Source organism: Cherax quadricarinatus, chromosome 13, assembly GCF_038502225.1.
Source record: "Cherax quadricarinatus isolate ZL_2023a chromosome 13, ASM3850222v1, whole genome shotgun sequence".
Classification (NCBI taxonomy): domain Eukaryota; kingdom Metazoa; phylum Arthropoda; class Malacostraca; order Decapoda; family Parastacidae; genus Cherax; species Cherax quadricarinatus.
The window spans coordinates 24,355,881-24,381,407 of NC_091304.1; the positions used below are offsets into that span (position 1 = coordinate 24,355,881).

General features: G+C 44.9%; 1 protein-coding gene across 1 annotated transcript in view; it reads left to right on the forward strand.

Moving 5' to 3' along the window:
• Positions 1 to 25,527, forward strand: part of LOC128688707 (crustacyanin-A1 subunit) — a 116,406-nt gene that overhangs the window by 12,868 nt on the left and 78,011 nt on the right. Inside the window, exon 2 of the mRNA XM_053776694.2 lies at positions 25,152 to 25,272. Coding sequence (XP_053632669.2) covers positions 25,152 to 25,272 — 121 coding nt within the window. The remainder of the gene's footprint in view (positions 1 to 25,151; positions 25,273 to 25,527) is intronic.

The window sequence follows — 25,527 nt, forward strand, 5'->3', positions numbered from 1 at the left end:
ACTAATTAATGACCGGACCAAAACGTCATTATAAATTGCAGTTTCTTATGTGCGGATTATATATGTATTGTTCCAGTCACTGTATTGTGCCCTTTTATTCTTTGTGTATATAACATATTTGACACCATAACATATACAAAAACCTGGTGAGGTGGAGGAAGGGCTGGTCATGTTGTTGATGACTGGGTGGTGACGTTATTGATGACTGGGTGGTGACGTTATTGATGACTGGGTGGTGACGTTATTGATGACTGGGTGGTGACGTTATTGATGACTGGGTGGTGACGTTATTGATGACTGGGTGGTGACGTTATTGATGACTGGGTGGTGACGTTATTGATAACTGAGTGGTGATGTTATTAATGACTGGGTGGTGATATTATTGATGATTGTTGATTGGGTGGTGACATTATTGATGATTGTTGATTGGGTGGTGACATTATTGATGATTGTTGATTGGGTGGTGACATTATTGATGACTGGGTGCTGACGTTATTGTTGATTGGGTGGTGACGTTATTGATGACTGGGTGGTGACATTATTGATGACTGGGTGGTGACGTTATTGATGAATGGGTGGTGACAATATTGATGACTGGGTGGTGACATTTTTGATGACCTAGTGGTGACGTTATCAGGTTACTGGATCAAGGTCATCAATCTGACATTCATTACCTTGCTAACAATACCTCCATCTCATCGTCATGCACTGTGGTGTAGCATGTGTCATGTATGCAGTGTGGTGTAGCATGTGTCATGTATGCACTGTGGTGTAGCATGTGTCATGTATGCAGTGTGGTGTAGCATGTGTCATGTATGCAGTGTGGTGTAGCATGTGTCATGTATGCAGTGTGGTGTAGCATGTGTCATGTATGTAGTGTGGTGTAGCATGTGTCATGTATGTAGTGTGGTGTAGCATGTGTCATGTATGCAGTGTGGTGTAGCATGTGTCACGTATGCACTGTGGTGTAGCATGTGTCATGTATGCAGTGTGGTGTAGCATGTGTCATGTATGCAGTGTGGTGTAGCATGTGTCATGTATGCAGTGTGGTGTAGCATGTGTCATGTATGTAGTGTGGTGTAGCATGTGTCATGTATGTAGTGTGGTGTAGCATGTGTCATGTATGTAGTGTGGTGTAGCATGTGTCATGTATGTAGTGTGGTGTAGCATGTGTCATGTATGTAGTGTGGTGTAGCATGTGTCATGTATGCACTGTGGTGTAGCATGTGTCATGTATGCACTGTGGTGTAGCATGTGTCATGTATGCACTGTGGTGTAGCATGTGTCATGTATGCACTGTGGTGTAGCATGTGTCATGTATGTAGTGTGGTGTAGCATGTGTCATGTATGCACTGTGGTGTAGCATGTGTCATGTATGCACTGTGGTGTAGCATGTGTCATGTATGTAGTGTGGTGTAGCATGTGTCATGTATGCAGTGTGGTGTAGCATGTGTCATGTATGTAGTGTGGTGTAGCATGTGTCATGTATGTAGTGTGGTGTAGCATGTGTCATGCATGCAGTGTGGTGTAGCATGTGTCATGTATGTAGTGTGGTGTAGCATGTGTCATGTATGTAGTGTGGTGTAGCATGTGTCATGTATGCAGTGTGGTGTAGCATGTGTCATGTATGTAGTGTGGTGTAGCATGTGTCATGTATGTAGTGTGGTGTAGCATGTGTCATGTATGCAGTGTGGTGTAGCATGTGTCATGTATGCAGTGTGGTGTAGCATGTGTCATGTATGCAGTATGGTGTAGCATGTGTCATGTATGCAGTGTGGTGTAGCATGTGTCATGTATGTAGTGTGGTGTAGCATGTGTCATGTATGCAGTGTGGTGTAGCATGTGTCATGTATGCAGTGTGGTGTAGCATGTGTCATGTATGCAGTATGGTGTAGCATGTGTCATGTATGCACTGTGGTGTAGCATGTGTCATGTATGTAGTGTGGTGTAGCATGTGTCATGTATGCAGTGTGGTGTAGCATGTGTCATGTATGTAGTGTGGTGTAGCATGTGTCATGTATGTACTGTGGTGTAGCATGTGTCATGTATGCACTGTGGTGTAGCATGTGTCATGTATGCACTGTGGTGTAGCATGTGTCATGTATGCAGTGTGGTGTAGCATGTGTCATGTATGCAGTGTGGTGTAGCATGTGTCATGTATGTAGTGTGGTGTAGCATGTGTCATGTATGTACTGTGGTGTAGCATGTGTCATGTATGCACTGTGGTGTACCATGTGTCATGTATGTAGTGTGGTGTAGCATGTGTCATGTATGCACTGTGGTGTAGCATGTGTCATGTATGCAGTGTGGTGTAGCATGTGTCATGTATGCACTGTGGTGTAGCATGTGTCATGTATGCAGTGTGGTGTAGCATGTGTCATGTATGTAGTGTGGTGTAGCATGTGTCATGTATGCACTGTGGTGTAGCATGTGTCATGTATGTAGTGTGGTGTAGCATGTGTCGTGTATGTAGTGTGGTGTAGCATGTGTCATGTATGCAGTGTGGTGTAGCATGTGTCATGTATGTAGTGTGGTGTAGCATGTGTCATGTATGCAGTGTGGTGTAGCATGTGTCATGTATGCAGTGTGGTGTAGCATGTGTCATGTATGCAGTGTGGTGTAGCATGTGTCATGTATGCACTGTGGTGTAGCATGTGTCATGTATGCACTGTGGTGTAGCATGTGTCATGTGTGCACTGTGGTGTAGCATGTGTCATGTATGCAGTGTGGTGTAGCATGTGTCATGTATGCAGTGTGGTGTAGCATGTGTCATGTATGCAGTGTGGTGTAGCATGTGTCAAGTATGCACTGTGGTGTAGCATGTGTCATGTATGCAGTGTGGTGTAGCATGTGTCATGTATGCAGTGTGGTGTAGCATGTGTCATGTATGCAGTATGGTGTAGCATGTGTCATGTATGCAGTGTGGTGTAGCATGTGTCATGTATGTAGTGTGGTGTAGCATGTGTCATGTATGTAGTGTGGTGTAGCATGTGTCATGTATGTACTGTGGTGTAGCATGTGTCATGTATGTAGTGTGGTGTAGCATGTGTCAAGTATGTACTGTGGTGTAGCATGTGTCATGTATGCACTGTGGTGTAGCATGTGTCATGTATGCACTGTGGTGTAGCATGTGTCAAGTATGCAGTGTGGTGTAGCATGTGTCATGTATGCACTGTGGTGTAGCATGTGTCATGTATGTAGTGTGGTGTAGCATGTGTCATGTATGCACTGTGGTGTAGCATGTGTCATGTATGTACTGTCGTGTAGCATGTGTCATGTATGCAGTGTGGTGTAGCATGTGTCATGTATGTAGTGTGGTGTAGCATGTGTCATGTATGCACTGTGGTGTAGCATGTGTCATGTATGCAGTGTGGTGTAGCATGTGTCATGTATGCACTGTGGTGTAGCATGTGTCATGTATGTAGTGTGGTGTAGCATGTGTCATGTATGCACTGTGGTGTAGCATGTGTCATGTATGCACTGTGGTGTAGCATGTGTCATGTATGTAGTGTGGTGTAGCATGTGTCATGTATGTAGTGTGGTGTAGCATGTGTCATGTATGTAGTGTGGTGTAGCATGTGTCATGTATGCACTGTGGTGTAGCATGTGTCATGTATGTAGTGTGGTGTAGCATGTGTCATGTATGCACTGTGGTGTAGCATGTGTCATGTATGTAGTGTGGTGTAGCATGTGTCATGTATGTAGTGTGGTGTAGCATGTGTCATGTATGCACTGTGGTGTAGCATGTGTCATGTATGTAGTGTGGTGTAGCATGTGTCATGCATGCAGTGTGGTGTAGCATGTGTCATGTATGCACTGTGGTGTAGCATGTGTCATGTATGCAGTGTGGTGTAGCATGTGTCATGTATGCACTGTGGTGTAGCATGTGTCATGTATGCAGTGTGGTGTAGCATGCGTCATGTATGCACTGTGGTGTAGCATGTGTCAAGTATGCACTGTGGTGTAGCATGTGTCATGTATGCAGTGTGGTGTAGCATGTGTCATGTATGCAGTGTGATGTAGCATGTGTCATGTATGTAGTGTGGTGTAGCATGTGTCATGTATGTACTGTGGTGTAGCATGTGTCATATATGCACTGTGGTGTAGCATGTGTCATGTATGCACTGTGGTGTAGCATGTGTCATGTATGCACTGTGGTGTAGCATGTGTCATGTATGTAGTGTGGTGTAGCATGTGTCATGTATGCACTGTGGTGTAGCATGTGTCATGTATGTAGTGTGGTGTAGCATGTGTCATGTATGTACTGTGGTGTAGCATGTGTCATGTATGCACTGTGGTGTAGCATGTGTCATGTATGCAGTGTGGTGTAGCATGTGTCATGTATGCAGTGTGGTGTAGCATGTGTCATGTATGTAGTGTGGTGTAGCATGTGTCATGTATGCACTGTGGTGTAGCATGTGTCATGTATGTAGTGTGGTGTAGCATGTGTCATGTATGCACTGTGGTGTAGCATGTGTCATGTATGTAGTGTGGTGTAGCATGTGTCATGTATGTAGTGTGGTGTAGCATGTGTCATGTATGCAGTGTGGTGTAGCATGTGTCATGTATGTAGTGTGGTGTAGCATGTGTCATGTATGCACTGTGGTGTAGCATGTGTCATGTATGCACTGTGGTGTAGCATGTGTCATGTATGCACTGTGGTGTAGCATGTGTCATGTATGCACTGTGGTGTAGCATGTGTCATGTATGTAGTGTGGTGTAGCATGTGTCATGTATGCACTGTGGTGTAGCATGTGTCAAGTATGCACTGTGGTGTAGCATGTGTCATGTATGCACTGTGGTGTAGCATGTGTCATGTATGTAGTGTGGTGTAGCATGTGTCATGTATGTAGTGTGGTGTAGCATGTGTCATGTATGCACTGTGGTGTAGCATGTGTCATGTATGTAGTGTGGTGTAGCATGTGTCATGTATGCACTGTGGTGTAGCATGTGTCATGTATGTAGTGTGGTGTAGCATGTGTCAAGTATGTAGTGTGATGTAGCATGTGTCATGTATGCACTGTGGTGTAGCATGTGTCATGTATGCACTGTGGTGTAGCATGTGTCATGTATGTAGTGTGGTGTAGCATGTGTCATGTATGTAGTGTGGTGTAGCATGTGTCATGTATGTAGTGTGGTGTAGCATGTGTCATGTATGTACTGTGGTGTAGCATGTGTCAAGTATGTAGTGTGGTGTAGCATGTGTCATGTATGTAGTGTGGTGTAGCATGTGTCATGTATGCACTGTGGTGTAGCATGTGTCATGTATGTAGTGTGGTGTAGCATGTGTCATGTATGCAGTGTGGTGTAGCATGTGTCATGTATGCAGTGTGGTGTAGCATGTGTCATGTATGCAGTGTGGTGTAGCATGTGTCATGTACTAACTAGGTATTGACTGTGACACATGTCCGCCACTTTGGGATCTTTATTAACTAAACGTATCGCGCACATCACAGGCTTCTTCAGTCGAAAATAGAAGAATGTAACACTGATAGCCTTGATAGGTGGCGGTCAGTCCCTCAGCCTTGATAAGTGGTGGTCAGTCCCTCAGCCTTGATAAGTGGTGGTCAGTCCCTCAGCCTTGATAAGTGGTGGTCAGTCCCTCAGCCTTGATAGGTGGTGGTCAGTCCCTCAGCCTTGATAGATAGCGGTCAGTCCCTCAGCCTTGATAGGTGGTGGTCAGTCCCTCAGCCTTGATAAGTGGTGGTCAGTCCCTCAGCCTTGATAGGTGGTGGTCAGTCCCTCAGCTTTGATAGGTGGCGATCAGTCCCTCAGCCTTGATAGGTGGTGGTCAGTCCCTCAGCCTTGATAAGTGGTGGTCAGTCCCTCAGCCTTGATAGGTGGCGGTCAGTCCCTCAGCCTTGATAGGTGGCGGTCAGTCCCTCAGCCTTGAAAGGCGGTGGTCAGTCCCTGAGCCTTGATCGAAGCTGTTATGTCCCTCAGCCTTCATAGGTGGTGGTCAGTCCCTCAGCCTTGATAGGTAGCGGTCAGTCCCTCAGCCTTGATAGGCGGTGGTCAGTCCCTCAGCCTTGATAAGTGGTGGTCAGTCCCTCAGCCTTGATAGGTGGTGGTCAGTCCCTCAGCTTTGATAGGTGGCGGTCCGTCCCTCAGCCTTGATAGGTGGTGGTCAGTCCCTCAGCCTTGATAAGTGGTGGTCAGTCCCTCAGCCTTGATAGGTGGCGGTCAGTCCCTCAGCCTTGATAGGTGACGGTCAGTCCCTCAGCCTTGATAGGTGGTGGTCAGTCCCTCAGCCTTGATAAGTGGTGGTCAGTCCCTCAGCCTTGATAGGTGGTGGTCAGTCCCTCAGCCTTGATAAGTGGTGGTCAGTCCCTCAACCTTGATAGGTGGTGGTCAGTCCCTCAGCCTTGATAAGTGGTGGTCAGTCCCTCAGCCTTGATAAGTGGTGGTCAGTCCCTCAGCCTTGATAGGTGGCGGTCAGTCCCTCAGCCTTGATAAGTGGTGGTCAGTCCCTCAGCCTTGATAAGTGGTGGTCAGTCCCTCAGCCTTGATAGGTGGTGGTCAGTCCCTCAGCCTTGATAGGTGGTGGTCAGTCCTTCAGCCTTGATAGGTGGTGGTCAGTTCATCAGCCTTGATAGGTGGTGGTCAGTCCCTCAGCCTTGATAGGTGGCGGTCAGTCCCTCAGCCTTGATAAGTGGTGGTCAGTCCCTCAGCCTTGATAAGTGGTGGTCAGTCCCTCAGCCTTGATAAGTGGTGGTCAGTCCCTCAGCCTTAATAGGTGGTGGTCAGTACATCAGCCTTGATAGGTGGTGGTCAGTCCCTCAGCCTTGATAGGTGGTGGTCAGTCCCTCAGCCTTGATAGGTGGTGGTCAGTCCATCAGCCTTGATAGGTGGCGGTCAGTCCCTCAGCCTTGATAAGTGGTGGTCAGTCCCTCAGCCTTGATAGGTGGTGGTCAGTCCTTCAGCCTTGATAGGTGGTGGTCAGTCCCTCAGCCTTGATAGGTGGTGGTCAGTCCCTCAGCCTTGATAGGTAGTGATCAATCCCTCAGCCTTGATATGTGGCGGTCAGTCCCTCGGCCTTGATAGGTGGTGGTCAGTCCCTCAGCCTTGATAGGTGGTGATCAGCCTTGATAGGTATTGATCAGACCCTCAGCCTTGATAGGTGGTGGTCAGTCCCTCAGCCTTGATAAGGGTGGTCAGTCCCTCAGCCTTGATAGGTGGTGGTCAGTCCCTCAGCCTTGATAGGTGGTGGTCAGTCCCTCAGCCTTGATAGGTGGTGGTCAGTCCCTCAGCCTTGATAGGTGGTGGTCAGTCCCCCGGCCTTGATAGGTGGTGGTCAGTCCCTCAGCCTTGATAGGTGGTGGTCAGCCCCTCAGCCTTGATAGGTGGTGATCAGTTCCTCAGCCTTGATAGGTGGTGGTCAGTCCCTCAGCCTTGATAGGGGGTGGACAGTCCCTCAGCCTTGATATGTGGCGGTCAGTCCCTCGGCCTTGATAGGTGGTGGTCAGTCCCTCTGCCTTGATAGGTGGTGATCAGTCCCTCAGCCTTGATAGGTGGTGGTCAATCCCTCAGCCTTGATAGGTGGTGGTCAGTCCCTCAGCCTTGATAGGTAGTGATCAATCCCTCAACCTTGATATGTGGCGGTCAGTCCCTCGGCCTTGATAGGTGGTGGTCAGTCCCTCAGCCTTGATAGGTGGTGATCAGCCTTGATAGGTATTGATCAGTCCCTCAGCCTTGATAGGTGGTGGTCAGTCCCTCAGCCTTGATAAGGGTGGTCAGTCCCTCAGCCTTGATAGGTGGTGGTCAGTCCCTCAGCCTTGATAGGTGGTGGTCAGTCCCTCAGCCTTGATAGGTGGTGGTCAGTCCCCCGGCCTTGATGGGTGGTGGTCAGTCCCTCAGCCTTGATATGTGGTGATCAGTCCCTCAGCCTTGATAGGTAGTGATCAGTCCCTCAGCCTTGATAGGTGGTGGTCAGCCCCTCAGCCTTGATAGGTAGTGATCAGTCCCTCAGCCTTGATAGGTGGTGGTCAGCCCCTCAGCCTTGATAGGTGGTGATCAGTTCCTCAGCCTTGATAGGTGGTGATCAGCCTTGATAGGTATTGATCAGTCCCTCAGCCTTGATAGGTGGTGGTCAGTCCCTCAGCCTTGATAAGGGTGGTCAGTCCCTCAGCCTTGATAGGTGGTGGTCAGTCCCCCGGCCTTGATAGGTGGTGGTCAGTCCCTCAGCCTTGATAGGTGGTGGTCAGCCCCTCAGCCTTGATAGGTGGTGATCAGTTCCTCAGCCTTGATAGGTGGTGGTCAGTCCCTCAGCCTTGATAGGTGGTGGACAGTCCCTCAGCCTTGATATGTGGCGGTCAGTCCCTCGGCCTTGATAGGTGGTGGTCAGTCCCTCAGCCTTGATAGGCAGTGATCAATCCCTCAGCCTTGATACGTGGTGATCAGTCCCTCGGCCTTGATAGGTGGTGGTCAGTCCCTCAGCCTTGATAGGTAGTGATCAATCCCTCAGCCTTGATATGTGGCGGTCAGTCCCTCGGCCTTGATAGGTGGTGGTCAGTCCCTCAGCCTTGATAGGTGGTGATCAGCCTTGATAGGTATTGATCAGTCCCTCAGCCTTGATAGGTGGTGGTCAGTCCCTCAGCCTTGATAAGGGTGGTCAGTCCCTCAGCCTTGATAGGTGGTGGTCAGTCCCTCAGCCTTGATAGGTGGTGGTCAGTCCCTCAGCCTTGATAGGTGGTGGTCAGTCCCCCGGCCTTGATGGGTGGTGGTCAGTCCCTCAGCCTTGATATGTGGTGATCAGTCCCTCAGCCTTGATAGGTAGTGATCAGTCCCTCAGCCTTGATAGGTGGTGGTCAGCCCCTCAGCCTTGATAGGTAGTGATCAGTCCCTCAGCCTTGATAGGTGGTGGTCAGCCCCTCAGCCTTGATAGGTGGTGATCAGTTCCTCAGCCTTGATAGGTGGTGGTCAGTCCCTCAGCCTTGATAGGTGGTGGACAGTCCCTCAGCCTTGATATGTGGTGGTCAGTCCCTCGTCCTTGATAGGTGGTGGTCAGTCCCTCTGCCTTGATAGGTGGTGATCAGTCCCTCAGCCTTGATAGGTAGTGATCAGTCCCTCAGCCTTGATAGGTGGTGGTCAGTCCCTCAGCCTTGATAGGTGGTGGTCAGTCCCTCGGCCTTGATAGGTGGTGGTCAGTCCCTCAGCCTTGATAGGTGGTGGTCAGTCCCTCAGCCTTGATAAGTGGTGGTCAGTCCCTCAGCCTTGATATGTGGTGATCAGTCCCTCAGCCTTGATAGGTGGTGGTCAGTCCCTCAGCCTTGATAGGTGGTGGTCAGTCCTTCAGCCTTGATAGGTGGTGGTCAGTTCATCAGCCTTGATAGGTGGTGGTCAGTCCCTCAGCCTTGATAGGTGGCGGTCAGTCCCTCAGCCTTGATAAGTGGTGGTCAGTCCCTCAGCCTTGATAAGTGGTGGTCAGTCCCTCAGCCTTGATAAGTGGTGGTCAGTCCCTCAGCCTTGATAAGTGGTGGTCAGTCCCTCAGCCTTGATAAGTGGTGGTCAGTCCCTCAGCCTTAATAGGTGGTGGTCAGTACATCAGCCTTGATAGGTGGTGGTCAGTCCCTCAGCCTTGATAGGTGGTGGTCAGCCCCTCAGCCTTGATAGGTGGTGGTCAGTCCCCCAGCCTTGATAGGTGGTGGTCAGTTCCTCAGCCTTGATAGGTAGTGATCAGTCCCTCAGCCTTGATAGGTGGTGGTCAGCCCCTCAGCCTTGATAGGTGGTGATCAGTCCCTCAGCGTTGATAGGTGGTGGTCAGTCCCTCGGCCTTGATAGGCGGTGGTCAGTCCCTCGGCCTTGATAGGTGGTGGTCTGCCCCTCAGCCTTGATAGGTGGTGATCAGTCCCTCAGCCTTGATAGGTGGTGGTCAGTCCCTCGGCCTTGATAGGCGGTGGTCAGTCCCTCGGCCTTGATAGATGGTGGTCAATCCCTCAGCCCTGATACGTGGTGGTCAGTCTTTCAGCCTTGATAGGTGGTGCTCAGTCCTCGGCCTTGATACGTGGTGGTCAGTCCTTCAGACCTCCTAAGTGTTACACATGTCATGATGAGTTGATAAAGAGCCTGTATGGGCGAAACGTTGTCTTTAACTGAATGTTGACTCTGGCAATAGTGTGGTCTTGTGGACAGAGCTGCGCTCATCACAAGAAAGTTGCCAAAGAAATTACATCGAGATTCAGGGGTTCTTGATCCAAAGAATTGGAGCTAACTTTCCTTTCCTTGGACCAAACCTGATTATTTTCCATTCCTCCACGTGTTGTATCACGTCTAAATTCCAACCACACAACAGAGCGAAAAATTAATATGAAGGACCTTTGAGTAATAATGTCAGAGGATCTCATTTCAAAGACCCCAACAATGTATCTACCACATCTGCTAGGAAAGTGATAGGATAGATAATGAGAACCTTCAAAACTAGTGAGACCAAGCCCATTTTCAAGGCGGGAGAAACTGCAGACCTGGAGAATATACAAAGAACTTTCACTGCATGTATAAGTTCAATAAAGCACCTAAATTACTGGGAACGATTGAAGTCCCCTGACCTGTATTTCTTGGAAGACAGGCGAGAAAGATACATGATAATAAACTTGGAAAATCCTAGACGGACTAGTCCCGAATCTGCACACGGAAATCACTCCCTGTGAAAAAAAAAAAAGACTGGGCAGGCAATGCAACATCCCCCCAATGAAAAGCAGGGTTGCCATGAGTCGCTAATAGACAACACAATAAGTGTCATGGACCCAAGACTGTTCAACTGCCTCCCAGCATACATAAAGGGGATTACCAATAGACCCCTGGCTGTCTTCAAGAAGGCGCTGGACAAACACCTAAAGTCAGTACCTGACCAGCCGGGCTGTGGTTCGTAAATCGGTTTGCTTGCGGCCAGCAGTAACAGCCTGGTTAATGAGGCCCTGATCCACCACGAAGTCTGGTCATGGACCGAGCCTCGAAGGGCATTGACCCCTCGAAACACACTCCAGATATTCAGATCTCTATGGGATTTAGCGCTTCCCCATAATAATAATAATAATAATAATAATAATAATAATAATAATAATAATAATAATAATAATAATAATAATAATAATAATAATAATTAGAGACGGCTCAGAGTGACTCTGGAAGAAGATTACCACATGTTGATGTATAAAGCGCTGAGACGTGAGAGTGACGCAGAACTTGGAGAATGGGAGGTAATCAGGCTTGATTCAATTTCCTTGCATCAAGAGCCTTTCACTAGAATCAAGGCGTCTCCATGTACGTTACCACTACTTCATGACCCGTATGGGCTGCTGTGGGCTACTTCTAACCCACTTTTAGGGTTCACGTTCAAGTAACATTAGTTGTGTACTTTCACTCGAGGTTCTTATCTTCAGGAACAACACGGCTCTGAGAGGTATTGCTACCCCTGGATTTTTATGGGTTGTTATTAGGAGCAGTGAGAGACAAAGGTCACCCTAGCAAAGGTCTACACTAGCCTGTTATCTCAGCAGCAGATCCGGTTCACAACCAAAGGTTCCAGGATCAATAGGGGGAAGCTGAAGACTATGGCCACGTTTTCTTCCACCTGCGTTCCCTCTTCACCTTGCAGTAACTAGGTTAAATAGGTACCTGGAGTTTAGCCAGATGTTAGGAGCCTCATCTTGTCTGGTGTTTAAAATCCAGAGTTTCGTATTTTATGAAGTAGCCTGAAGTCTTCCTAGTCAGTGTTGTGGTTACTTTAGAGTACATAGTGGGATTTTTCCGACTTATCCTTGGCATTTATGACAGATCTCTTACTTTCTCTGATAGTAGTGTTCACAGATCTCCCAGTCAGTCCTGTGTAAGAGTCGTAACAATGTGTACACGACATGTCATGAACCCTTGTATGTGTGTGTGTGTGTGTGTGTGTGTGTGTGTGTGTGTGTGTGTGTGTGTGTGTGTGTGTGTGTGTGTGTGTGTGTATGTGTGTGTGTACTCACCTAATTGTGGTTGCAGGGGTCGAGACTCAGCTCCTGGCCCCGCCTCTTCACTGAATGCTACTAGGTCCTCTCTCTCCCTGCTCCATCAGCTTTAGTATACCTCATCTTAAAGCTATGTATGGTTCCTGCCTCCACTACCTCACTTGCTAGGCTACTCCACTTCCTGACTACTCTATGACTGAAGAAATACTTCCTAACATCCCTTTGACACATCTGGGTCTTCAATTTCCAATTGTGACCTCTTGTTTCTGTGTCCCCTCTCTGGAAGATCCTGTCTCTGTCCACCGTGTCTATTCCACGCAGTATTTTGTAAGTCGTTATCATGTCTCCCCTAACCCTCCTGTCCTCAAGTGTCGTCAGGCCTATTTCCGTTAACCTTTCTTCGTAGGACATTCCCTTAGCTCTGGAACTAACCTTGTCGCAAACCTTTGCACTTTCTCTAATTTCTTGATGTGCTTGATCAAGTGTGGGTTCCAAACAGGTGCTGCATACTCCAGTATGGGCCTGGGAATAGCGTTCCGATACTAAGGTATCGGAACGCTATTCCCAAGTTTGCCAGGCGCCCATATGCTGCAGCAGTTATCTGCTTGATGTGCACTTTCGGAGACGTGCTCGGTGTTATACTCACCCCAAGATCTTTCTCCCTGAGCGAGGTTTCCAGTCTTTGCCCACCTAACCTATACTCCGTCTGGGTCTTCTTTGCCATTCCCCGATCTTCATGAATTTGCATTTGGCGGGGTTAAATTAGAGAAGCCAGTTGCTAGACCAGGTGTCCAGCCTGTCCAGGTCTCTTTGAAAGTCCTACCTGATCCACATCTGATTTAATTCTCCTCATTAACTGCACATCATTTGCGTACAGGGACACTTCTGAGTCTAACCCTTCCATCATGTCATTCACATATACCAGAAATAGCACTGGTCCTAGGACCGACCCCTATGGGTCCCCGCTTGTCACAGGTGCCCACTGTGATACCTCATTGCGTACCATGTCTCGTTGTTTCCTCCCTGTTAGGTATTCTCTGATCCATTGTAGTGCCCTTCCTGTTATACACACCTGATCCTCTAGCTTCTGCACTAATCTCCTGTGAGGAACTGTGTCGAAGGCCTTCTTGCAGCCCAAGAAGATGCAATCAACCCACCCCTCTCTCTTGTGTCTTACTTCTGTTACTTTATCATAAAACTCCAGTAGGTTTGTGACACAGGATTTGCCTTCCATTAATCGGTGCTGGTTGGCGTTTATACTCTTGCTCCGTTCCAGGTGCTCCACCACTCTCCTCCTGATAATCTTCTCCATGACTTTGCATACTATACACGTCAGTGACACTGGACTATAGTTTCGTGCCTCTTTTCTGTCTCTTTTTTTAAATATAGGTACTACATTTGCCGTCTTCCATACCTCAGATAGTTGCCCAGTTTCAAGGGATGTGATGAAGATTGTGGTTAGTGGCACACACAGCATTTCCGCTCCCTCTCTAAGGACCCACGAGGAGATGTTGTCTGGTCCCATTGCCTTTGAGGTATCAAGGTCTCTTAGTAGCTTCTTCAACTCCTCCTCCTCAGCTGTGTGTATGTCATCCAACACTTGTTGGTATATTCCTTGTTGGCGTCCCCCTCTGTTCTGTCCACCCAGAGGCCTTCCTGTCTCCGCTGTAAATCCTTAAATCTCATGTTGAGCTCCTCGCATACCTCTTCATCGCTTCTGGTGAATTCCCCACCTTCTTTCCTCAGCCTGATCACCTGGTCTTTAACTGTTGTCTTGCACCTAATGTGGCTATACAGCAGTTCCGGGTCAGACATGACTTTCGATGCTATGTCGTTTTCGTACTGTCGCTAGGCCTCCCTCCTTATCTGTGCATTCTCGTTTCTGGCTCTTCGACTAGCCTCTTTATTTTCCTGGGTCCTTTGCCTCCTGTACCTTATCCATTTTCTGGTGCACTTAGTTTTTGCTTCCCTACACTCTCGGGTAAACCAAAGACTCGCTTTGGTCTTCCCATTATTTCTATTGCCCTTGGGAACAAACCTTTCGTCTGCCTCCCTGCATTTTGTTGTTACGTATTCCATCATTTCATTTACTGACTTTCCTGCCAAATCTCTGTCCCACTGAACCTCCTGCAGTAAGTTCCTCATACCTGTGTAGTCCCCCCTTTTATAGTTTGGCTTTTCCCATCCAACTCCTGTTACCCTCTCCACTTGCAACTCTACTATGTATTCAAAACACAGAACCATGTGATCACCAACTCCAAGGGGCCTCTCATATGTGATGTCCTCAATGTCTGAACTGCTCAGGGTGAACACAAGGTCCATTCTTGCTGGTTCATCCTCCCCTCTCTCTCTGGTAGTGTCCTTAACATGTTGATGCATGAAGTTTTCCAGTACTACATCCATCATCTTGGCTCTCCATGTTTCGGGACTCCCATGTGGCTCCAGGTTTTCCCAGTCGATTTACCTGTGGTGTGTGTGTGTGTGTGTGTGTGTGTGTGTGTGTGTGAAGGCTGACAGTATATTAGTAATACCTATGAGGAGGTTTCTTGGTGTTTTTTGTGTTGAGTTATTAACGATGTCTTCGTCGCCGTGCTGAAGTATCTCAGCCCAGGCTAGTACATTGTGTCACTCAGATAACTCATTCTTCCTCATGGAATACAACGTAATTCTCCCTGTGTGACTTTTTTTAAATATCCATGTAAAAATTATATATAGTTCAGATACAATGTGGCGAATCAATTTTATTATAATAATTAAAAGTAATTCAGAAAGACGTTTGGCAGAGAATGGTGTCTTCCTGGTTCTGCTAGACCTTCCTATATGATTACTTGCTATTTTTCGGGTCACAGACTTATACGAATTAGTAGAACTACTTATTTGTTTATGACTAATCTCCGGTTTCCTCGCATTGACATTATTATTGCAATATTTATGGAATTTGTATTAGCTGTTATAAATCTGTCCACTGGATCCTAACTGATAAAATGTTACGAAACGGGAATGTGAATCTAAATTCAGTTCACCATTGAAGGGAGGGAGGAGGAGAGACCTTGATGCCGGAGGACTCTTGAGCCAGGGAAACATGAGCTGGCCTCCCATTCCTTGGATCCGGTCAAGTAACACTGTGTCTTCCATGGTCTTGGGAGTTCCGTGTGTGTGTGCAGCTTAGAGTCAGCAGCTGAGGCATCAACCTCACAATGCTTCGTTGATAATTCCTGAAAGTATGTAAGAAATGCGGCTCACAGAGCATCAGCTGAGTGACCTTACACAATATGATGTAAATTATCCTGTAAATGTTCCTTTACTCATTGCTGTCATTAATATTCTGAGTTGTTCTGGCTGACCTGCTTTGACTTTATTTGTTCATCCCATGGCTAGCAATTCCATGTCAGGGAAACATAGGAGGTTGATTCTAGGATTAGCTAGAAAGTTGGTTCTAGGGTTAGTTACGTTAATAATGAAAATGGCCCAATATGCAAATTTATTATTACAAATGAATAATATTAAGATCTTTCCATCAGCTTTCTTTAATATGAAGGTAGTTATGTTGGTCTTTTATAACCTAAAGGCCAGGAAATCGGCGATTCAAAATATCATAGACGTGTCCAGGAAGACAGCAAGAAACCAACAGAATGAACCACACACACACACACACACACACACACACACACACACACACACACACACACACACACACAACCACACACACACAACCACACACACACAACCACACACACACAACCACACACACACACACACACACACACACACACACACACACACACACACACACACACACACACACAACCACACACACACAACCACACACACACACACACACACACACACACACACACACACACACACACACACACACACACACACAACCACACACACACAACCACACACACACACACACACACACACACACACACAACCACACACACAAACACACACACACACACATACACACACACACGCAAACACCCACACACACACACATACACACACTCACACACACACATACACACACACATACACTCTCATACACAAACTCTCTCACACACACACACACACACTCATACACAAACTCATGCACACACACACACACACACACTCTCATACACAAACTCATACACACACACACACACTCACACACATTCATACACAAACTCATGCGCGCACACACACACACACGCTCTCATACACACTCATACACACATACACACACACACACACACACACACACACACACACACACACACATACACACACACACACACACACACACACACACACACACACACACACACACACACACACACACACACACACACACACACAAACACACACACACTCATACACAAACTCATACACACACACACTCATACACAAACTCATACACACACACACACACACACACACACACAAACAAACACACACACGCACATACACACACACACACACACACACGCACACACACACACACACACAAACACACACACACACACACAAACTCATACACACACACACATGCACACACACACACTCATACACAAACTCATACACACACACATACACACACATACACACACACACACACTCATACACAAATTCACACACACACACACACACACACACACACACACACACACACACACACTCACACACACACACACACACACACACACACACACACAAACACACAAACACGCACACACTCGGGGCCAGGAGCTGAGTCTCGACCCCTGCAACCACAGTTAGGTGAGTACACACACACACACACACACACACACACACACACACACACACACACACACACACACACACACACACACACACACACACACAAACACACAAACACGCACACACTCGGGCCCAGGAGCTGAGTCTCGACCCCTGCAACCACAATTAGGTGAGTACACACACACACACACACACACACACACACACACACACACACACACACACACATGTGGTAATGCTTTATTTACAGCTAGCAAAGTCAGGGTATTTCTCCAGAATGGTCTGTAATATACCACTGTGGATAAAACACTTTGCCATTTCTTGAACACTTCTGAGTGAGTTGTCTCTAAATTCATTAATTTTATCGCACTCCAGTACATAATGACGCAGGGTGTGACAATAGTCCATCTGGCAAAGTTTACATTTCGTTTGGTCTACATCTGGTGGCGGTGATTTAACCTGCCAAAGATACTTGTAACCCAAACGGAGCCGGGCAGTAGTGACATCCAAGAGTCTGCTTATTTTGTTGGATGCACCATAGACATGTGGCTCCTCCTGCATGATAGAATGATGATAGATGGACTGACTGGTGTCGATCTCCCTGAGTCTTAAATCAATAAAATTCAGTTGAAGTTCTTTTCGAATTATTGTTCTCAAACTACTACATGACAAGCCAAGATTGTAATCTCCTCCCTCTTTGAAAGCATACAGCTTAGCCAATTTATCAGTTCTATCATGCATCTGAAGACCAATGTGAGATGGAATCCACAGCATGTGCACTCTGACTCCACTGTCCACAATCTTACCTTAAAGGTGTCTGGCTTCTGGCACAAGCATGCCACAATTTATGCTTAATGAGTTGAGAGCATTTATGAATGACAGAGAATCAGTTACACTTAAACTGTCAATTTTAAATACATAGATGCATTTCAGTGCAAGGAGTATGGCAAACAGTTCTGTCTGAAGGGTAGAGGCCCAATTATTGATGCGTGCTCCAATTTCTTTAAGAGAGCCATCACTCTGTACGACAGCAGCACTACCAGCTGCACCAGTGGATTGGTGAACAGAACCATCAGCGTAAATCATTTGCGAGAGTGTGTGCTGTGTGACTAAGTTATCAATACAGCTTAAGGCCTCATGTTTGGCTTCAAGGCGAAGTTTTGGTTGTGATTTAAGAAATAGTTTGGGGAAAAATGGAGGAATACTAGTTTGAAATGGGGTAATATCTCATGGAGCGGAGAAGTGCCGCTGTTGCCTTACTTGACATAGATCATGTATCTGATTCATGCGGAGGTCGGTTCCAGTTTTTTCGATCTATCTGGATGAGTGTTCACCAGTGCTGAGGAAAGTTTGGAGGGCTTCTGTTCAGGGGTTTGAATAAGCTTGCCTGAGCATATTAACCCCAATTAGGATATTTCTTTCAGTAACACGATCAGTAACACACCGCAGACAGAGTATGGACTAGGTGGCCAAGGACTGCAAACCTCGCTCAAGGAGAAAGATCTTGGGGTGACCATAATACCGAGCACGTCTCCGGAGGCACACATCAGCCAGATAACTGCTGCAGCATATGGGCACCTGGCAAACCTGAGAATAGCGTTCCGATACCTTAGTAAGGAATCGTTCAAGACACTGTACACTGTGTACATCAGGCCCATACTGGAGTATGGAGCTCCAGTTTGGAACCCACACCTGGTCAAACACGTCAAGAAATTAGAGAAAGTGCAAAGGTTTGCAACAAGGCTAGTTCCGGAGCTAAGGGGAATGTCCGATGAAGAAAGGTTGAGGGAAATCGGACTGACGACATTGGAGGACAGGCGGGTAGGGGAGACATGATAACGACATACAAAATACTGCATGGAATAGATAAGGTAGACCGAGACAGGTTGTTCCAGAGAGGGGACACAGAAACAAGGGGTCACAATTGGAAGCTGAAGACTCAGACGAATCATAGGGATATTAGGAAGTATTTCTTCAGTCATAGAGTCGTCAGGAAGTGGAATAGCCTAACAAGTGATGTAGTGGAGGCAGGAACCATACATAGCTTTAAGACGAGGTATGACAATGCTCTGGAAGCAGAGAGAGAGAGGACCTAGTAGCACTTGGTGAAGAGGCGGGGCCAGGAGCTGAGTATCGACCCCTGCAACCACAATTAGGTGAGGTGAGTACACACACACACAACACACACACACACACACATACACATATTAGACAAGGTGCAAATGTTTGCAACAAGACTAGTCCAGGAGCTAAGGGGTATGTCCTACGAGGAGAGGTTAAGGAAAATGACCCTGATGACACTGGAGGACAGGAAAGATAGGGAGGACATGATAACGACTTATAAAATATTGAGAGGAATTGACAAGGTGGATAGGGACAATACACAAATAACCCGCACATAAAAGAGAGAAGCTTACGACGACGTTTCGGTCCGACTTGGACCATTTACAAAGTCAGGGACAGAATGTTTCCGAGAAGGGACAGAGCAACAAAGGGTCACAGCTTGAAGTTGAAAACCCAGATGAGCCACAGGGATGTTAGGAAGTATTTCTTCAGCCATAGAGTTGTCAGGAAGTGGAACAATCTGGAGAGTGATGTAGTGGAGGCAGGATCCATCCATAGCTTTAAAAAGAGGTATAATAAAGTTAATGGAGCAGGGAAAGAGTGGACCTAGTAATTACCAGCGAAGGGACGGGGCCAGGAGTTGTGACTCGACCCCTGCAACCACAAATATGTAGGTACAAATATCTAAGTACACACACAACATTTCACAACGTCATTTCTCTTATCAGACTTCAGTAAGTTTTGTTTCAAGGAGGAATCTACAACTGTTTTAAATTACTGAAGTACAGCAGCAATGTACAACATGTGTGTGTGTGTGTGTGTGTGTGTGTGTGTGTGTGTGTGTGTGTGTGTGTGTGTGTGTGTGTGTGCAATAAGATCACAGTAAACAGGTGATATCAGAATATACAAAACAACCACTGTGAAAGAATAGTGAAATCCCTCCGTCTAACAAAATATTTGCACAACCCAAGCACTCTACCCAAGAATTAGTATTTATTATTTGTTTAATGTATTATTAAATTCTTCCTAAATTTTATTAATTATAAATGGATCTAATTTATTTAAACCCAAGAAAATATTCGGATTATTTTCAAAACTGTTTTTTATGAAACAAGATTCAATTATATTTCTGTCGACCATGGACTTGCTTGATACAACTTTATCAACTTTTTGAAAATCAGTTGGATGGTTAAAATCTCTCACATGAATAAAGAGAGCATTGGAATCTTGTCCAGTTCTAATGCTATATTTATGTTGTTTTAATCTTAGTTTGAGAGTTTTAGCAGTTTGACCGTAATAAACTTTATCGCAAATTTTACAGGGAATTTTATAAACACATCTTAGACATATTTTGGGGGGAATTCTTTATCAAAAGTTTTTTTACTGTATCAATATTTTTAAATACAACTTTGATATTAAAAGTCTTAAGAAGAGAAGGCATATCAACCAAGTTTTCATGGTAAGGGAGAACCAACATATTTTTAGTTGAATAAGATTGGTTGTCCCTTTTTGGATTGTAAAAAGTATTTCTAGCAATTTTAATAGATTTATCAATTACGTTTCTTGGGTATTTCAGATAATTAGCTATTTCATAAATTTTGGATATTTCTTCATCTAAAAACTCTGGACTACAAATACGCAAAGTTCTCAAAAACATTGATGAGTTAAACTGACGTGGTATGAAGTTTTGGTGCATAGACACTGGTCAGGCGTCACCAGTCCATCAACCCACCTGGCATATTGAACAATCCTGTGATTTTGTATAGCATTGTTGTTTAAGATTGTGTACAGTGGACTCTAATAAATAGTTATCGAGCTTGTATAGCCCACAATTTGAGTTGTATACTGTATTCCTTTCATGTTTCAAGAGGGAAGATTCAATTATGTTTCTTTCCATGACAGAAGTTTGGTACTATAATCTGGGCAGCATCTCATTCCGGTGGGTGATTACATGCACTAACGTGGTTAAAGATAGCATTAGTTCATGTAATCACCCACCGGAATGGGATGCTTCCCAGATTATAGTATCAAACAATTTTGTCATGGAAAGAAACATAATTGAATCTTCCCTCTTGAAACATGAAAGGAATACAGTATATAACTCAATTTATGGGTTATACAAGCTCGATAACTATTTAGTAGAGTCCATTGTACACAATCTTAAACAACAATACTATACAAAATCACAGGATTGTTCATTATGCCAGGTGGGTTGATGGACTGGTGACGCCCGACCAGTGTCTACGTACCAAAACTTCATACCACATCAATTGTGAATGGTTATGTGACGCGTTTAGCTGTTAGAGTACCATACAGTGACAAGCACGAGATAACATGAGGAGATAACATGAGGAGAGGTTAAAGGGTATTAGGAGAAATTAGAAATTTAGATCATAGAAATATTATCGGAAAGGCATAGAAGATTCCTAAGTCAGGCATATTAACAGACACTGAGAAAAAATAGTAGACAATATTTAGGAAGAGATACTTGTGAGTACCTCAGTAGAACATTCGAGTACCTCAGAGCAGGACATTTAAACGGATAAAGAGCACATTCTATTCCTTTCTTTTATTATTTAAAAAGGTTACACAGAATAATAGCAATCCATGTATATAGTATCCAACGAGAAACGTATTTTGTCAAACCACATGACCTGTTATAAACGACTAGAAAAAGGTTGGGGCTGGCTATTATACCTTATAATTTCAGACTTGACATCTCAGAAACCCTCCTACCCAAAATGGGGAGTAGGGGGATGATGGTCAAGTGGGGCTGGCACTGACCACTTTATAAGGGTAACCGTAGCTAGTGGCACATCCGCACTACCCTACTCTGAGATCTATCTCCCTGCTTTAGTTGCTCTCTTGCAACATTGCATATCTTATAATGATGCACTGAGAAGTGTGAAAGTACTTGAGCTAAAGATTTCCACCCACCGTTGCTTGTCTTGCAAAGATCGACCCTCGAATTTAGTCCTGCCTTTTCTGTATGCAAAACTATTTTTATTATCTATAAAATGTATTTTCTGTTAATATTTTTGGGTGTCTGCAATAGTTTAATTGGATTTATATTATTTCCTATGGGAAATATTAACAAAATATGCATTTTATAGATAAAAATAGTTTTGCATTCAGAAAAGGCACGACTAAATTCGAGGGTCCACTGTATATATATATATATATATATATATATATATATATATATATATATATATATATATATATATATATATATATATATATATATATATATATATATATATATATTAACAAGTCGGTCGTCTCCCACCGAGGCAGGGTGCCCCAAAAAGAAAGAAAATCCCCAAAAAGAAAATACTTTCATCATTCAACACTTTCACCTCACTCACACATAATCACTGTTTTTACAGAGGTGCTCAGAATACAACAGTTTAGAAGCATATACGTATAAAGATACACAACATATCCCTCCAAACTGCTAATATTCCGAACCCCTCCTTTAGAGTGCACGCATTGTACTTCCCATTTCCAGGACTCGAGTCCGGCTATATAAAAATAACCGGTTTCCCTGAATCCCTTCACTAAATATTACCCTGCTCACACTCCAACAGCTAGTCAGATCCCAAATACCATTCGTCTCAATTCACTCCTATCTAACACGCTCACACACGCTTGCTGAAAGTCCAAGCCCCTCGCCCACAAAACCTCCTTTACCCCCTCTCTCCAAACTTTTTGAGAACGACCCCTACCCCGCCTTCTTCCCCTACAGATTTATACGCTCTTCATGTCATTTTACTTTGATTCATTCTCTTTACATGACCAAACCACCTCAACAACCCCTCTTCAGCCCTCTGACTAATACTTTTATTTACTCCACACCATCTAATTTCCACACTCCGAATTTTCTGCATAATATTTACACCACACATTGCCCTTAGACAGGACATCTCCACTGCCTCCAGCCGCCTCCTTGCTGCAGCATTCACAACCCAAGCTTCACACCCATATAAGAGTGTTGATACTACTATATTTTCATACATTCCCTTCTTTGCCTCCATAGATAACGTTTTTTCTCTCCACATTTACTTCACTGCATCACTCGCCTTTATTCCCTCATCAATTCTCTGATTAACCTCATCCTTCATAAATTCATCCGCTGACACGTCAACTCCCAAGTATCTGAAAACATTCACTTCTTCCATACTCCTCCTCCCCAATTTGGTATCCATTTTTTCTTTATCTAAATCATTTGATACCCTCATCACCTTACTCTTTTCTATGTTCACTTTCAACTTTCTACCTTTACACACTCTCCCAAACTCGTCCACTAACCTTTGCAAGCTTTCTTTAGAATTTCCCTTAAGCACAGTATCATCAGCAAAAAGTAACTGTGTCAATTCCCATTTTGTATTTGATTCCCCATAATTTAATCCCACCCCTCTCCCGAACACCCTAGCAATTACTTCTTTTACAACCCCATCTATAAATATATTAAACAACCATGGTGACATTACACATCCCTGTCTAAGACCTACTTTTACTGGGAAGTAGTCTCCCTCTCTTCTACACACCCTAACATGAGCCTCACTATCCTCATAAAAACTCTTTACAGCATTTAGTAACTTACCACCTATTCCATATACTTGCAACATCTGCCACATTGCTCCCCTGCCCACTATCATATGCCTTTTCTAAATCCATAAATGCAATAAAAACTTCCCTACCTTTATCTAAATACTGCTCACATATATGCTTCAATGTAAACACTTGATCTACACATCCCCTACCCACTCTAAAAACTCTTTGCTCATCCACAATCCTATGTTCTATCTTACCTCTAATTGTTTCAATAATAACCCTACCGTACACTTTTCCTGGTATACTCAGTAAACTTATTCCTCTAAAAATTTTACAATCTCTTTTGTCCCCCTTCCCTTTATATAAAGGGACTATATATATGCTCTCCGCCATTCCCTAGGTACCTTCCCCTCTTTCATATATTTATTAAACAAAAATACCAATCACTCCAACACTATATCTCCCCCTGCTTTTAACATTTCTGTCATGATCCCATCAGTTCCAGCTGCTTTACCCCCTTTCATTCTACGTAATGCCTCACGCACCTCCCCCACACTTACATCCTGCTCTTCTTCACTCCTAAAAGATAGTATACCTCCCTGGCCAGTGCATGAAATTACTGCCTCCCTTTCTTTTTCGACATTTAAAAGTTCCTCAAAATATTCTCGTCATCTACCCAACACCTCCATCTCCCCATCTACTATCGCCCCTACTCTGTTTTTAACTGACATATCCATTCGTTCCCTAGGCTTTCTTAACTTGTTTAACTCACTCCATATATATATATATATATATATATATATATATATATATATATATATATATATATATATATATATATATATATATATATATATATATCGAAACTCAATAGTTTCACAAAAAAAGTAATGAACATTCCAGGTGCTTTCCTCGGAGTGAAATGATATCATTTCTGTTAAGAGTAGGTTCACAGCACTCACTCAGAGCAGGTTCACAGCACTCGCTCAGAGTAGGTTCACAGCACTCGCTCGGAGTAGGTTCACAGCACTCGCTCGGAGTAGGTTCACAGCACTCGCTCAGAGTAGGTTCACAGCACTCGCTCAGAGTAGGTTCACAGCACTCGCTCGGAGTAGGTTCACAGCACTCGCTCGGAGTAGGTTCACAGCACTCACTCAGAGTAGGTTCACAGCACTCGCTCAGAGTAGGTTCACAGCACTCGCTCGGAGTAGGTTCACAGCACTCGCTCGGAGTAGGTTCACAGCACTGACTCTGAGTAGGTCCTCAACCCAGAGCACATAGCCCCTTTGGCGCTCAGTTACACTGTTGCTATTCTATACAATTCAAAGTCTCTGGTATGAGACGATTAACTATTGGAGAGATTGCTAGCTTAATTAAGTAATCCCTAGAGATTGTTTCTCGAAAATAACTAAATAGGTCGCCTTTCCATACAAGAATGTAAATATTGATAAATTATTTGTGGAGTGGTTATTTAATAATTTATAACAACTTAAACATAAAATTATGTTCTTTTATGTGAAGTGTCACTAGGTGTCACATAACAGCCCCGAGAGAATGCGATTTTATTTTTAACCTGATTGCTAGATACGAAAAGGGGCTTAATATAAGTATTAAATAAAGATCTGAAAGAAGCGTCGAAAGTCATTATTTCGCTATTGTTACGACATAAGGCCAGTAGTTGTAACAATTTCCATTCTTCCTCGCAGCTGGCTGGCGAGCTGTCATCGTCCTCAGTGTGTAAATATTAGGAAAATCTTCATACATCATGGTATATTCGTGATCCCAAAATTCTTGTTTAGTCCCAAGAATTTTTTCTGAAGTCACTATCATTTCCACCAGGCAGGTGTTGCTGCTTGTGATGTCGATGTTAGACAACACCGAGGCAGCAGAAAGTCCTCACTTTCTGCTGAAGGGACAGTGTCCCGAAGTGACGCTAGCAGAGGGCTTCGACGCACAGAAGGTGAGTGTTCATCATGCATCATCTTGCCAATGGTGACTATCAACAAGAGAGCTTCGACACAGATGGTGACTGTTGTCATGGCATGGCGACTAAGGTGTGTTGTCAGCGCATGGCGACTCTGATGAGTGTTGCCAGTGCATGGCGACTTTGGTGAGTGTTGTCAGAGCATGGCGACTCTCGTGAATGTTGTCAAAGCATGGCGGCTCTGGTGAGTGTTGTCAAAGCATGGCGACTCGGGTGAGTGTTGTCAAAGCA